General features: G+C 42.6%; 1 protein-coding gene across 1 annotated transcript in view; it reads right to left on the bottom strand.

Moving 5' to 3' along the window:
- The window catches only part of chrdl2 (chordin-like 2), a 45,582-nt gene extending 30,402 nt beyond the window's left edge, over positions 1-15,180 (bottom strand). The window contains 4 exon segments of the mRNA XM_052022004.1: positions 10,415-10,511; positions 11,287-11,399; positions 13,462-13,617; positions 14,786-15,180. Coding sequence (XP_051877964.1) covers positions 10,415-10,511; positions 11,287-11,399; positions 13,462-13,567 — 316 coding nt within the window. The 5' untranslated portion in view covers positions 13,568-13,617; positions 14,786-15,180.
- Positions 15,181-16,570: the final 1,390 nt, after the last annotated feature.

Here is a 16,570-nt window from a genome sequence, read left to right as displayed (position 1 = left end):
TGGCTCTTGCATTTTACTCTGATGTCCCAGTAGATTTTTCTCCTCTATCTCTTTCTATCTTCCTAAGTGGTAGCATATTGGTCCATATTCACAGAAGCATATTAGCTCTCCAATGGTTTATTCATTTGAATAGCATGTTATTTGACCTTTGAAGTACATCACCCCTTCACGTTGCTACAATAGTTTATTTGATTAAAACTTCCAAATGCACTTTCTGTTTTCCTTCCCTGACTTGCTTCAATACTCTGAAGCCAGGAATGGTAAGTATTGCAGGAACATCTCATTTTATTCTCTAACTGGTGCATTCTTTCCTTGACTATTGTCTTATATTACAAAGGTCTTTTGATTCCCTTTCATGTTAATTCATGACTTATTTTCATACTCTTCTCTGGCACCTCCATTGTCATTTATTTTCAGATCCCCTCTGCACTCTGCCTTTGTATTGTTTTTCCACTATATAATATAATGAATGACGTTCCTTGATTCCGCCCACCCCTCCCCTCTTACTTTAAAATAATCACTACTATTGCATGGAACTACATGGGGATTTGCAGTAGCAGCTCATGAGCCTTGTTTACCATGCTTATTCCAGTTAAATATATACACTACAAAGCTTCTTAAGCTTCCTTGCATTTTCCCCCATTTTGGTCCCTTTCAGAAATATTCTTTATTGCTAGTAATTTTTCTCATCCCTCTGTGCATTTTACTTCTCCTCTCAAGTGTTTCCTCTGCCCCACCCTACTGCTATTTAATAATTTAAATCCTCTCTTTAAAAGCAATAGTTGACCTCCATGTGAAGATCTTGGTCTTAGCTCTGTTATGTCAAAAAGGCACCAATTTTGTGTTTTTAGCAGATTTTCCCTCAAAAAGCAGCAGCTCTGTAAACTTTGTTCTAAAGTGCAGTGGCTACTGGGAGCCTGCAGCAGAACTGTAACCAGTAAGACACACAAAATGCTGGAGGAACTCAGCAGGTCAGGCAGCACCTATGGACGGAAATAAAGAGTCAACATTTCAGGTCAGGACTGATGAAGGGTCTCGACCCAAAATGTTGACTGTTTATTTCCCTCCATAGATGCTGCCTGACCTGCTGAGTTCCTCCAGCATTGTGTGTGTGTTGCTCCAGATTCCAGCATCTGCAGAATCTCTTGTGTAACCAGTAGGAACCACTCAACTGTCATTCTCATGAGACTTTTTTTCCCAAACCCTTGTTCTCTTCGCCTTCAGAGAGGCAGTCTTCCCTTCTATTTCTTCTTCATAGAGCCATTCTCCTTCTCTTAAACCCTTTGCCAATTCAGAGACACTTCTTGCCCTTCCAGCCACCTCCAATTCACAATGACACTCCACCTTCAAAACGAGAGGCACTACGTCCCTTCACCTCTATAGTTCATTATTACATTATCCTTCTTGAAATTCCTCCCAGCTCCAGCTCTTTGCGAATAAGGATGCTTATCTCAAATATTCTGATTAATTTGTGACAGTTTGAATTGTCCCTTACAAACTATTACAGAGATCATACTAGGTTGCTTTAGCAATGAGATAACCATGATGGTGGAATGGCCGGGATTACCTAGCTAGGCTCTTGAGACAGTTTGCCTCAAAATGGGATAGCTGTGGATTTGCATAGTACATGCAGTACATGTGCCTACTTAAACCATAACTCACATCAGTGAGACCTGTCACAGACTAGGCGACTGCTTTGCTGACCACCTGTTCTCCATCTACAATGGACATTTGGAGCTCCTGGTTGCAAGCCGCTTTAATTCCCCTTCCCATTCCCACACCAGTCTGTCTGTCCTCGGCCTCCTCCACCGCCTGGGTGAGGCCAGATGCAAACTAGAGGAACAGCACCTCATATTCTGCCTGGGTAGTCTACAACCCGATGGCATGGACATTGAATTCTCCAAGTTCAGATAACCTGCTCCTTCACTGTCCCTTTTTCTCTCGTCCATCCATTTCCTCCTATGCAAACACCCCACCACCCACCAGCCCCCAGTCATCCTGTTTCTTTCTCCTCCTCCAGCTACTCCATCTGTCCATCACCCACACACTCCTCCAACTGGGACCCCTCCCCCCACTGTACCGATCTGCCCACCATCCCTCCCTGATTTGGTTCCATGCTCCGCCTTCCCTTCCTATCAGATTCCATCTCCTGCACCCTTTGTTGTTGCCTCCACTTCTCGCCTCCCAGCCTCTGTCACCATTTCTACTCTTCCCGCCTCCATCTGCCAATCACCCCTCCTCGCCTGGATCCACCTATCACTTGCCAGCTCTTGCCCCACCCCTTCCCCTCGCCTCTTTAAATCGGCTATGTCCCCTTTATCTTACGGGTCAAAAGATAGGGACCTAGATGAGGGGTCTAGACACAAAAGGTCGACTGTCCATTTCCCTCCACAGATGCTGCCTGATCCGCTGAGTTCCTCCAGCAGTTTGTTCTTTTTGCTCCAGATTCCAGCATCTCTTGAAAACGATCTCTTGTATCTACATAACCACTTTTCTGATTGTGATAGGAGCTTAAAAATCCTGGAATCTAGTTCATTGAGGTGGAGGCATAGAGGTACGAAGGTGAGGACTTTGCTGAGGATGGCTTTTGCTTAAAAATCCTATTTTTTCCTAAAGGAAAATATGATCTAGATTTTCAAAATGTGTATCTAGTAGTTCACATTTAATTCTCAAAGGATAAGGAATAAACCTGCTCTTAACAATGATGGCCACAGATCGTAAACAAAGAAAAGAAAATTAAGGCTCAAACTTTTTAGAGGTAACATAAAAAGAAATGCTGGAAGAACTCAGCCAATCAAACAGCATCAGAATTATGAAAGATCTTTGATCTAAAATGTTAACTGGTTTCTCTTTCCACAGGTGCTGCTTGAGTGGCTGAGTTCTTCCAGCATTTCTGTTCTGTTTCAGTTTCCAGCATCTGCAGTTTTATTTGTTTTCTAGAGATAAAATTGGTCATGGGTGGTGACACAAAACTAATGTCACTGCATTGGTCACCTGTTATACAGAGTGCATTGCATTCAATTCTGTTTTAATTCAATCGATTGTCAGAAATACTATATACAGTCAGCAAGAGTATTTCCACCTGTTTTGCATCTCCATTCAATTCCAGGACCACCCTGCCCCTCCCCCCTCCCCCCCCCCCCCCCCCCCCCCCCAAAGCACAATCCATAGTGTGGACCTGTGGTCATATGAACAGCAGTTTGACATATGTCCTCCCCTGAACCACTCTATCTGATATTTTTAATTCTATTTAATTTCATGATTGCTAATATAATTTGATTTAGTGTTGTGCCTTACCCACAGATCAACCAAGCTTAGATAGATTTCAAGAAATTTCCTTAATTTTCAGGGTAGATTTCTAAAAAACTTTATTTTTAAGTGTATATTAGCAATATGACAAAATATTTTTCAACTTACATCTATGCTCCATAATATTAATAGTTGTTGTTCTTAATTATAATTCACAAGCATTTTATATTAGTTTAATACAAAAAGAGTACTGGATTTTACATTATAATTCTCTGCCACTGTAACAATAAATGTCATGTTTCCCTGATAAATAAAATGGTCCTGAAAGAACTTACGTATGTGTGTTCACTAACAAACCACCCCTTAAACAGATACTAATTGGCACTCAGTAGTGGCACACTTATTGCAGCCACATGGATGATGGTTTTGGTGTGTGGCAGCAGAGGGTGTTCCTGAGATTATGATTTTCCATACATTACTACTACCAATTTCTGTATTAAATACACTTTAAACCTTAAATCTATTCAATAATCAGCAACCATCTGCATCAAGGTGAAGCTAATGTCTTTTGCTGGAACACGTCTAGATATGCCATGTATGAAGCTATACAGGTTTTGAAACTATTTTGCAAAGTCTAAAACAATGCAGCAAAAGCCCTCAGTTGTGGCCCTCAAAAGCCATAAAGCCTGACATCTAAAAAGATATTCTGGGTATCTCATACTTGTTCATTTAGTAATCATTTATTCATTTAGCTTTTTCATGCAGAAGAGGGATTACATTTTTGTGTTAGCTCAAAAATTAGTCCCAACCCAAGAAGCCCTCCAATTGCACTCAAACCTCCAAACTGGCCTGGAAAGTGTCAGGGGCAGTGTAATAATTACTCTTTCTTTGGAGGGTTTTAACATAAGATCCCAAATAAACAAAAAGGTCATTCAATCTATCTGGCTCACATATACATGTTTTGTCTTCACTTTTAGGATTGATATAAACACACCTTCTGGAGAAAGTTAATTCCTCAATCTTATGAACTGTATTCTTTGAAGTAGTACACAGGTGTGGTCTCTCCAATAGAAAAATTGCATTAAAAGTTCTTTATGTTCTGATTACAATTTGCAATATTATTCATTCTCTTCAAATACAAACATTGAATACACCCTTTTTCTAGAAAAAATGATTATCCAAAAATAATGTTTCAAAAAGTTCTGGTACAGCTGTCAGACTTGTACTGACTTCATTGGCGAATGGAGTATGCTTGTGCTGATTACGTTTACAATGCTGTGTGCATGTTGAAACATCTGGGAATTTTAAAGCCTTTGCACTAAACTGGCAATCTCACATACTGAGTTCATTGGGCAGTCAAGCTAAGATGTTCCAATTTAATAAGAATTCATCAGATTGATGACAAGTCAAGTTTTATATCCATTAATTTTACTAAACAACAACTGCCATCGGGCCTTCCAGGGCCAGGTTCATTTAAAGTTTTGTGGCATTGGTACCAGGTGATCCATAAGTTCCGAGGGGAAGACCATTGATTGCAGTGTTTGTAGTGCCAACACTGGTGAAAAAGCTTTTTTTTCTTCTAGTGTAACTTGGAGGATTAACATTCTTTCATTGGTCAAAGTGCATTGCTGAGCACCAAAAAAATGTATCAGCATTTTGTACCTGTACAAAAGGGGCGGGTTACACCTGAACTGGAGAGGGACAAATGTCCTTGTGGGCAAGTTTGCTCGAGCTGTTGGGGAGGGTTTAAACTGGCTTGGTAGGGGGAGGGGAACCAGAGTGTCAGATTAGAGGATGGATCAGTGGGTGTAGAAGTAAATGAGATGTGTAAGGAGAAGGTGAGGAACGATAGGCAGGGGATGGGGCATAAATGCAATAAGTTAGATGGGTTGAAATGTGTTTACCTTTTAATGCAAGGAGTGTTAAAAATAAGGGTGATGAACTTAGAGCATAGATCAGTACATGGAATTATGATGTTGTGGCCATTACTGAGATTTGGCTGTTGCAAGGGCAAGAGTGGCTGCATGAGGTTCTGGGGTTTAGATGTTCCAAAAGGGATAGGGAAGGAGGTAGAGGGGTAGGGGGGGTAGCATTGCTAATCAGAGATAATATCACAGCTGTAAGAAAGGAAGACATCATAGAAGGATCATCTATTGAGTCAGTGTGGGTGTAAGTCAGAAACAGGAAGGGAGCAATCACTCTATTGGAAGTATTCTAAAGGCTCCCAAATAGCTATCAAGACCCCGAGAAGCAGATAAGTAGGCAGATTTTGGAAAGGTGCAAAAATAACAGGGTTGTTGTCATGGGTGACTTCAACTTCCCTAATATTAATTGGCACCTCCCTAATGCAAAAAGTTTAGATGGAGCAGAATTTGTTAGGTGTGTACAGGAAGGATTTCTGACACAGTATGTAGACAGGCCAACTAGAGGAGAGGCCATGCAAGATCAGATATTAGGCAATGAACCTGGTCAGGTGAAAGACCTCTCGGTGGGCGAGCATTTCAGGGGTAGTGACCACAACTCCCTGACCTTTAGCATAGCCATGGACAAAGATAGGAGCAGACATTATGGGAAAGTATTTAATTGGGGGAGGGCAAATTACAATGGTATTAGACAAGAATTTGGGAGTGTAAACTGGGAACAGATGTTCTCTGGTAAATGCACTACAGAAATGTGGAGATTGTTTAGGGACCATTTGCATGGGGTTCTAGATAGGTTTGTTCCACTGAGACAAGGAAAGGATGGTAGGATGAAGGAACCATGGTTAACAAGAGAGGTGGAAGATTTTGTCAAGAGGAAGAAGGAAGCATATTTAAAGTTTAGGAAGCAAACATCAGACAGGGCTCTTGATAGTTATAAGGTAGCCAGGAATGAGCTTAAGAAGGGACTTAGGAGAGCTAGAAGGGGATATGAGTAGGCTTTGGCAGGTAGGGTTAAGGAAAACCTAAGGCGTTCTACACATATGTGAGGAATAAGAGGATGACTAGGGTGGCAGTAGGACCACTCAGGGATAAGGGGGGAAAATGTGTCTGGAGGTGAAGGAGGTAGGGGAAGTCCTAAATGAATATTTTGCTTCAGTTCACCACTGAGAGGGACTTAGGCGAATGTGAGGTTAGCGTAGAACAGGCAAATGTGTTTGAGCACGTCGAGGTTAAGAAAGAAGCAGTGTTGGAGCTACTAAAAAGCATTAGGATAGATAGATTCCTGGGGTCAGACATGATATACCCCAGGTAACTCTGAGAAGTGAGGGAAGAGATTGCCGGAGCGTTAACGATGACCTTTGAGTCCTCCCTTGCCACAGGAGAGGTACCGGAGGATTGGGGAATGGCAAATATTGTTCCATTGTTCAAGAAAAGTAAAAGGGATAATCCCAGGAATTATAGACCAGTGAGTGGTGGGCAAACTATTGGAGAGGATTTATGAGCACTTGGAGAAGCATAGTCTTATTAGGGATAGTCAACATGGCTTTGTGAAGGGCAGGTCATGCCTCACGAGCCTAATAGTGATTTTTGAGGAAGTGACAAGACAAATTGATGAAGGTAGTGCAGTGGATGAGGTATATATGGAATTTAGCAAGGCGTTTGACAAGGTTCCCCATGGTAGGCTCATTCAGAAAGTCATGAGGTATGGGATCCATGGAAAATAGGCTGTGTGGATTCGAAATTGGCTTGCCCACATAAGGCAGAGCGTGGTTGTAGAAGGGGAGCATTGGCCCTGGAGGTCGTTGACTAGTGGTGTTCTGCAGGGATCTGTTCTGGGACCCTTGCTCTTTGTGATTTTTATAAATGATTTGGATGAGGAAGTGGAAGGATGGGTTGATAAGTTTGCAGATGGCATGAAGGTCGTTGAAGTAGTAGGTAGTGAAGAAGGTTGTTGTAGGTTGCAATGGGATTTAGACAGGAGGCAGAGCTGGGCAGAGAAATGGCAGATAGAGTTCAGTCTGGAGAAGTGTGAAGTGATACACTTTGGAAGAACAAACTTGAAGGCAGAGTACATGGTTAATGGAAGGATTCTTAGCACTGTGGAGGAACAGAGAGATCTTTGGGTCCAAGTACATAGATCCCTCAAATTGTCACACAAGTGAATAGGGCAGTTAAGAAGGCGTATGGTGTGCTGGCCTTCATTAGCCAGGGCATTGAGTTCAAGAGCCAAGAGGTAATGTTGCAGCTCTATAAGACTCTGGTTAGACCACACTTGGAATATTGTGTTCAGTTCTTGTCATCGCACTCTAGGAAGGATGTGTAAGCTTTGGAGAGGGTGTACAGGAGATTTACAAGGATGCTACCTGGGTTGGAGGGCAAGTGAGTTAAGGTGACAAAGGATGAGAGGAGACTTGATAGAGGTATATAAGATTATGAGAGGCAAAGACAGAGTGGACAGCCAGCATCTTTTCCCCAGGATGCCAATGGCCAATACTAGAGGTCACCCATTTAAGGTGTGTGGAGGAAGTTTCAGGGGAGATATCAGAGGTAAGTTTTTTTAACATAGAAACTGGAGGGTGCCTGGAATGCACTGCTGGAGGTGGTGGTTGGGACTGATACGATTGGGTCATCTCAGAGATTCTTAGATAGGCAGATGGATGAAAGAAAAATAGAGGGTTATGGGTGGTGAAGTAGAGAGGGGCACAGAGTGAATGTGGATAAGGTTTATATAGGTCGGCACAACATTGTGGGTCAAAGGGCCTGTACTGTGCTGTAATGTTCTATCTTCATTCTTGCTAAGATTGTAATTATGAGAATTTTTCAGAAAACATGTGCCCACTCTTCTCTGTCATTTCCATATGATTGTCCAAAGATAGGGGAAGTGTATCAGCTGCCACTTCCTGTAGAAAATTCCAAAACTGTCAGCTGAGCAAGATGACCCCTCCCACAAGTGATATATTTTGAGCTCCCAATTCTCTCACTATCATCCACCTGATGGTACAGGAAATCCTGACTCAAATGTTCAAGTCAAACATTTGTAGGTCAGGTATAAAATGGGCAGACGCAGAGTAACATAATATTTCCCATTTGCCTCAGGTCCAAATTTCAGGGAAGCCACCTCAACAGGATTAATGAATCCTATCCCATTGCCCAATAACCAGCCTGCCACCTACACAAGAGACTGCCAATTAACTGGGCTAAATGTTACTGTGATGACTTGTATTTTTCCATGGACATATTATGGGGTTTTGTATTACCAGCTGCTGTTAGGTAATCAATGAAGCAGCACCACATCCTCCCCATAGGACATCCAACTGTATACCTCTTTAACCAACCAAATTCAATGAGAATCACAAAGTCTCAATCAGGAATCATAAAATTTGCAAGTATCAGGTGCAGGAAATGAAAAAAAGAGGGAAACAAAGATAAGGTTAAGAGTGATTGATGAAGCAGAAATAAAAAAATAAATTAATTAAAAGTTGAAAGGAATTAGATAACATAGATTCCTAACATATTAGGAATTAACATACGAAAGTTAATTTTCTGTCCCACAGAATTTTTTTTCATAAAAATCTCATATGCCATTAAAAGGTTATTTAGACCTGAACGGATAAATTCTAGCCTTAGGCTGTGAGCTTATTCCATTTCTATGGTGTTAGTGCAGGAACTTTACAAAGATAAGTGTATATGAATGAAAAATTAGATAGTGAAGTGCCATTTTCATTCAGCCCACAGTGGAGATTGCATTTCAGATAAAGGATTCTGAATTTTCACATTTAATTCCCTACTGCACTTGCTGGAAATCATTGTCCAACTTGCACTTAAATAACAGCAGGCACTAATAGACTTGATGGCTGAATTTATTTCAAAGATAAATCTGGCACAATCTAAATTATTTGTGAATTCAAAGACAATTTTGTGTTGTGGACCCAGCCTTAGGGACACTGATATTGCACATTCCTTTTAGATATATGAAAACAACAGAAAGACGAGACTGTCTTTCTATCACACTGTGCTAGATTTGAACCCAGCTATAGATCTACCAGTTAAATCTGGAGACACAAGGGACTGCAGATGCTGGAATCTGGAGCATCTGGAAGGTCTTGACCTGAAACGTGGACTGTCCATTTCCCTCCACAATTGCTGTCTGACAAACTGACTTCCTCCAGCGTCTTGTTTGCTGCTACCACTTAAATCTGTTGAAATGTTCATGCAAAGAAGTGTATTATGAATATGTTGATTCTTCTGATAAAGTTTTTCAGTGCAGCTGATCCTCTACAATGGTAGTTCTTTAGTACGCATTCACAGCCCATTGTTTGATGTATTTGTCAAAATAGTGTAAATTCTGGTTATGATGATACCATAGTGAGTGTAAAATATTCTTCATACAACTAAATATATGGAAATAGATGAAAGCTTATCACTTGAAGCCTCACAAGAATCTGTGACTAACCATAACATCATCGTCTTAAAAGTTAACTCAGTTTCTCCACAGATGCTGCCTGACCTACTGAGTATTTCTATCATTTTCCATTTTTATCTCAGATTTCCAGACTATACAATATTTTGCTTTTGCATTTTTACCAGTTTTAAAACAGTGGAAAGTAAGAGAGGTAAAATGGTTCATGTAATGTCTTTGTGTGTCATCTATATATAAGAGAAGAATGTTCGATTAGAGTTATACTGCAGATACCTCTGTAGCTTGGAAGGCAGCTGATGTGCTACTCTGAGCATTGAAGGCACAAAAACGTTGTGGGCTGAAGGGCCTGTACTGTGCTGTGGTTTTCTATGTTCTAAAAGGAAGCTCTGTGAACACATTCTTCAGTGCACAGATTAAGACAGCTCATTATTAATATCAGACGATCCCAAGTTTGAACAGACCTGGGTTGTTCAGGAGATGGATGGCCCTTTGAGTGGTTTGTGACCAGCTGGGTTAGAGTGAAGGCGAGGCTGATTATGCCATGTATATGTTTACTTTATATTCAAACACATCTAAAACAGCTTCACTTCCAGGTGAGGGTGACAGTTTACTTCCACGTTTCAACCTTCTAATTGCAAAGGAGATTTGTCCCGTCAGTCCTTTGAAAAACGACTGATGGCTTCTTTGAAAATGTTTTCTACATGATAACACCGGGAGGGAGATGCTGCCCCAACCTTTTCCCGCTTGATCACCTTTTCTCTACCCCTGCATGTGTTACTAAAGTTGACATTTGTCGTATGAAGAAAAAGAATGCCTTCATTACCTGGTGCACAGCGGCGACAGCAATGCTGTGGGACCGTCACGGGGCTGGAGCAGTGAATATTCGGACACTTCACTCGGTTGCAGGCTACGTGCCCGTTCTGGAAATGTAAGCCCTTCAATTAGTTAAAACAGAAATTAAGCGGTTACAATGAAGAAAAGCTAGCACCTCTTTGGTTTATCTACAATGTATTATCAGGAGTCACAGCAACAAATAGTTTCGGATAAAACACGTACATTTGTCTGGGATCATTAAGAACACATTTTGTTTTTTTTTACTGTTACGTTACTTTGTCCGAAGTCTCTGCACTTCTAGAACAGCTTTCTCTGGCGCAGCCTCCAATAAGATCCCTTTCCAGTTTAAAAACAACTTTTACAAGGCACCTCGTGTTTTAGTGCTAACCTTGCTGTGTTGGTAGACTATCAAAGTTTGCTGGAATGAAATTGCGGTGCGGCAGGAAATTAATGCCGACCGCATATAAGAAGCTTTCTCCTTGGACAGCACGACCCATCGTATATTGGAGATGCCTTTCTCGTGGTCTGGATACCTGAGCTGCTCAGTTCTTACTTAGCTAAATATGATCATAACCTGTAATGATGGTAAGGTTGGGCAGTGAGCTTTCAATAAGTTGTTTTTAACCAAACTTTAGCTTAACATGTATCACCACAATTTTTTCCAGTCGACACGACCTGCCAACGATGGGGAAGGGGGAACCGCATGTAACGTAACACTTGGTCGCTGTTGAGAGGTTAATGTTAAACTATCGCCTAGATGTACATCTGAGCGCTCCACGCATCACATTGGCATCTGCGCCTAACACACCTGGCGTCCCGAGCCTTAAGGTCTAACAGAAGAAAACATTGGTATAAATGTACCTCAGAGCAAAGACAGTTTATACAATAGACGAATCCATAGGGTTCCAGATAGGGGTGCCAACTCTCTCCCATCCGGTACTTCTTGTCTTGGAACATGCAGAAAGTGTCAGACGCTGTTCAGGAAAGTTTAACAACAGACAAGTTACAGTCCTGGTTCACGCCAACCAAAGATAATCTGATTTATTGACAGCTCCATTTTATTCACACTAATCGCAACAACGAGAGGTTTTTAGGAGTCGCAGTGACCAGCCTGAGATACTTCTGGTGTGTCCAACCACCATCAGACGGATATGATAACGCGATACATAGCAGCCCGGAGACATGGGATCCTATGATGGTCGGACATGTATACTTTCCAAGTGGCTTCCCGAGGCACTAGATCCGAAAACAAGGTTCACCTATGTACCACATGTAATATAAAATGCGCGCACGTGGAGTCAGACTTGCATACGCTTTGGCATACCCACAGTGGTAATAAACAGGGTTTGCACGAACTCATTTGCCCTGGTATCGCCGCTACCTGACTCGTTATCTCTTCCCGGCTCAGCAAGCCGGGGTTGGAGGCAGTTTATTTGTTAGGAGCACCTTACCAGCACATTTAGAAATGGAGGAGAACCCCGGTATCTTGTTTGACCTAAATCCTTTCGGCTGGCAAATTAGCAAAGCTAGAGACACCAGAGACTGCAGATGCCGGAATCTGGAGCAACACACAAAAAGCTGGAGGAATTCAGCGGGTCAGGCAGCACCTGTGGAGGGAAATGGACGGGTATTCCGGGTCGAGACCCTTCACCTGAACTGGGAATGCTCTCGACTCGAAACGTCGACTGTCCATTCCCCTCCACAGATGCCGCCTGACCCGCGGAGTCCCTCCACCTTCTTGTTTGTTGCTCCGGATTAGCAAAGCTGTCAGGGGACAAAATATTTGAACTTGATAGCGGTAGAGTCGATTAATGTGCTAATCTTATCCAATCCCTTTTTCGTGTGTGCTGTTAAATTCTTCGTATGTACTGTTTATTACTGTAAAACAAAAATCATTTTGGGCTTGAAATTTCAAACCTTCTGCGAGGTTGCTGTGGAAAGTTTAAGATCAGATGCAGCAAACCTGTACGTCGACGCTGCGTCGGCAGAGACTGCGGCTCCAGGATTCTGGTCGGAGTCAACAGACGCTGGAACATTGTGGCAGGTCCGTATTAGGTGGAAGCAGCAGAAATCACTGCACTATTTCTGATTAGAGTGGGAGTGAACGGGAAGGGAGCCATTCATTCTTGTTCAGAACTACAGCATCATTCATGTCTAGATCAAAGTTATCATAAACTGCGGGCTTATTTGGGTTTAGGGTCAATCTGAGCAAAACTGGAATTTAGACACAAGGGATTCTGCAGATGCTGGAATCTGGAGCAATACACACAAAGTGCTGGAGGAACTCAGCAGGTCAGGCAGCACCTATGGAGGGAAATGAACAGTCGAGGTTTCGGGTCAGGATGAACAGAGACCACAGACCCATGTAAAGGTGGACCCCGCATTCGTTCTGTGAGGAGGGAGCAAGGTGCCTTATATTTTCCGTGAGAGCGAAGTGTTACATTAACCTTACAGTCAATGAAGTTTAGCAAACCGAGATTGATTTACACATGGATTAGCACTTTGGGTTAAGGTTAGTTGATCCGATGGTCTTGTGTCAAGAGTTGTCTCTGACGACCATCATTCTAAGTCGAGCCATTGGAAAGGACATTCTATTTTCTGGGTTAAGTCTAGGACTAGTGGAAGCTTTGTGTGTATCGGACAGGGGAGGTGGTAGTCGTGCAGTATGAGACTGGAGAGAGGCTTTCGCGCTGATTGGATTAGCAGTTGGGACAGTCCCGTGTCGGACTCTGGTGGAGTTCACGCTCTGGGACTAAAGCCAGACCACAGTATGGTCTATACTGGATTTAGGGTTGGGAATCAAATAAGCCTCGGCTTCCTATAACCCATTCTGTGGTAGCGTCAGATGCCGCCGTCCGGCTGTTCCAGTCGCCGGGGAGACTCACAACAGAACTAATCCACGTTTGTAAATCGGGTGAGCCCTCTGCGGACGTTACCCGGCTCTGGAGACGCGCATGCATCTGTCGCCTATCTTTGATGTTGGAGTAAAGCCCACTGTAAGTGTGAAAGAGCCGGTGTTCGGCACACAGAACTTACGTTTGCCCTGCTCCGATTTGCCTGCGTCCACTTTGAGGAACATGACAGCACAGTAAAGGACAAGCCTGAGCTGCTCTCTGCCCGCCAGCCTCCAGATCGCCCTCATCCTTCCAACGGTTGGGAAAGGTTCAGTGGGACTCTTCTGCTAAAGGGGAGCTGCGTTTTCAAGCAAAAGGGAAAACGTCACCGAGTAAAAGCCGAGGTGCGGCCCCCTCCTTCCTCTTCTTTGAATTTGGTAGGAGAAACACCGAGACTGCGCAACAAACCCCACAGACACTCATATCTTTCCTTCCACGGAGATCACTGCCTACTTTTAAACACACTGCACACACCGTGCGGCTCACTCGCCGCTAAATGTACACACGGCGCCCTTATGCGATAGCCCTGCGCTGATACATTTAAAGATATATTAAGAACCCGGTGTAATGACCTTTGTAAACATTTAAAATCTGAATTCTGAGTACTCGAGCTGTTTAGTCGAGTGAAAGGACAACGTCTTACAGTACATCTCTGTCTGAACTGTACTCAACAGCAATTACAGCCCAAAGTTAATAGTGCCCTGTCTGCGCTTGTAAAGAGGAATCATCTGTATCCCCACACTCACACTTCTTTGCTGACGGTCAGGTGGGACTTTATATTGCTTGAAGTCCCTAATACGTGCAAAAATAACGAGTGCCTTCAGAATGAGTACGGGCAATAGATTTGTCACGGTCCTCTATGTCTCCGTCAGCTTTGTTAGTTTACGTATAAACTATTGTCATTTTACTTCTGTTCTTTTTCAGAATTTACCATTTTACTCTAATTTGTCCGGTTTACAATGCTGAACTTCATAGGGCTATCTTTGAAATGTGTTTCACCGACCTCTCCGTGAATGGGTGGGGGCTTTGCTCAGACTGAATTACTGGAGATGACATTCAGTGTTTTCCTGGCAACTCTTTGGCGAAGGCGGGCAGGCTAGAAGTAAAGCTTTTTCCAAACGATTGTGTACGTCTCTGAAAATCTACACGCGACACTGTTGTCGAGAACAAGACTTGTGCGTTTACTGTCAAACTACATATAATAAACAGTTCTCCAATACAATACACATTTTATACCTAAGTCACAGAATAACCGAGTCCAGGGTTCAATGTCCTCTGATTAAATTATCCATTGATTTACTCAACTAGCGTCACACCGAATAATTTCATACACGACATGATTTCCATTCGTGTTAATATATTTAAAAACTTTAAATTAATGATATGCAGAACAAATAAATCTGGAAATATTAAGGATTTTTTTCCGAACGTAATTATTTATCTCGCCGGATCTAAGGATGACTTACCGGGGGACAGTTATTTGTTCTCCCGCTGTCAGGATCCACAGCGAGTTTATAAAACGCGATTAATAAACGTGAAAGGTTCTCAGGCGCGCAGGGGTGCTGAAGGACGCGGATTAGCCCAAGAGCTTGGTTGAATTCAGATCAATTCGACGGTTCGGTTCCAAATTCGCCAGATACAGTACGCGATTTTATATTGAAGTCGCCACTTTTGGACTAAACACAGAGCGAAAACCCGTACCTTGGTTAAATGGGGACTGTGTGTGACTTTCTAGGCACCACAGGTCCAGAGAATCAACTCATATCACCAAGTCTGTCTGACAAGCTGATGCTTAAAGCTTTTCTCACTCCTTCACACTTTCATTTTCTCGCAAGTGTAATTTATGCTTCAAACCCCTCAGGTGGCCGGTCCCCTTTGCGTTGCAGGAGATAAGAGTAACTCAGCAGCGATCCTGCTGGTCTCTCTCTCTCTCTCTCTCCCGCCCCTTTCACAGTCCAATAGTCCACAGCCTGTCAGAGACAAAAGTCTGGTAGACAAATGTACAACATAGCCAGAAGACAGCCACCTGGGGCGGATCAATCATTGGGGAACGAATGGTTGATTTTAACCGCCTCCCTTTCACACATGTGACCTGATGGACCAGAATTACCCCCACGTATTTCTAATTCAAGTAAGACGCCTGGACGAGCCTGTCGACACACAGCGAGGGTGCAACACGTACTCTGCAACTACTAACTTTATTTCCACCCATATAGCAAACTAATAGCTGTCATCAGAAATTGGAGCAATAGTGGAGGTCGAAATAATGCAATCGGTCGAAATCAAATCTTAACCACATCTGTAGTAAACTCCAGCAATGACGAAAATCTAAAGTTAACAATAAAAATGCTATAAAATGAATTCTATTGCGTTGGAAAAACCATGTTAGATGAGGGTTGGATTGGGTACCACTATCGGCTACAGTAAACAGTAACCTTTAGTTTTCAACCATTTGCCTGTACTCACTGTGTGAACTCTTCGCAGTTTCCAAACTCCGGGCTGCGAAAATTATCTGACTAGGAGTAAAGCCATCTATCCAGCGCATGAAGGGAAGCGATTGACTCTAATTGTGGGATGACGCAGCATGGAATATTCAATGAGAAATGAAGAGGGAATGAGGGAGACATTTAGTTGATGCACCATTCAGTAAGGCAATCCCGTTTAACAGAAAACGTGAGGGGTTTCAATTTCTAGTATCGCCATAAAGAATATGCGAAGTCTTCGGCGCGCATAATTTGCATTCATTCATGAGATATTCCATAAGCGAAACCATTGTCAGTCTAAGATAACGCGCGTATCGGCTCTGCTTGCAAACCTTTAGCGTTATGAAATCTCCAAATTATGTACAAGGTAATTCTGTATTTAATAAACAATGATGGGAAATTAGAAAAACAATACTCTGATGTGGTTTAAACATTTTTTTCTCAATGAGGGAAAATCCTTTCCTCCTTTGTCCCTTATGGTTTCATGGCTTGTGTATACGGTCACTATTGTTAACCAACCCCTACGTGGGGTTGGTTAAGGCGACCCCATTACCTTTAGATTAAGAAGGGAACTCACAAGTGAGGCTTCTTATGCCCGGTAATTTTTGCCCTAAAGTGCACAGACACAGACTGAGTTATGTCAAGCCGCATGGGAAAACAGGTTGCTGTGCGATGTTCCATTTAGTTGGACCTTGCTGCACAACATGTATTTCATAGAAAGCTTTCTGTGGAAGAATACCTTTGACCACAAGTCCATCAGGATGTCTT

Source organism: Pristis pectinata, chromosome 8, assembly GCF_009764475.1.
Source record: "Pristis pectinata isolate sPriPec2 chromosome 8, sPriPec2.1.pri, whole genome shotgun sequence".
Classification (NCBI taxonomy): Eukaryota; Metazoa; Chordata; class Chondrichthyes; order Rhinopristiformes; family Pristidae; genus Pristis; species Pristis pectinata.
This window is presented reverse-complemented; position numbering and strand designations above follow the sequence as displayed.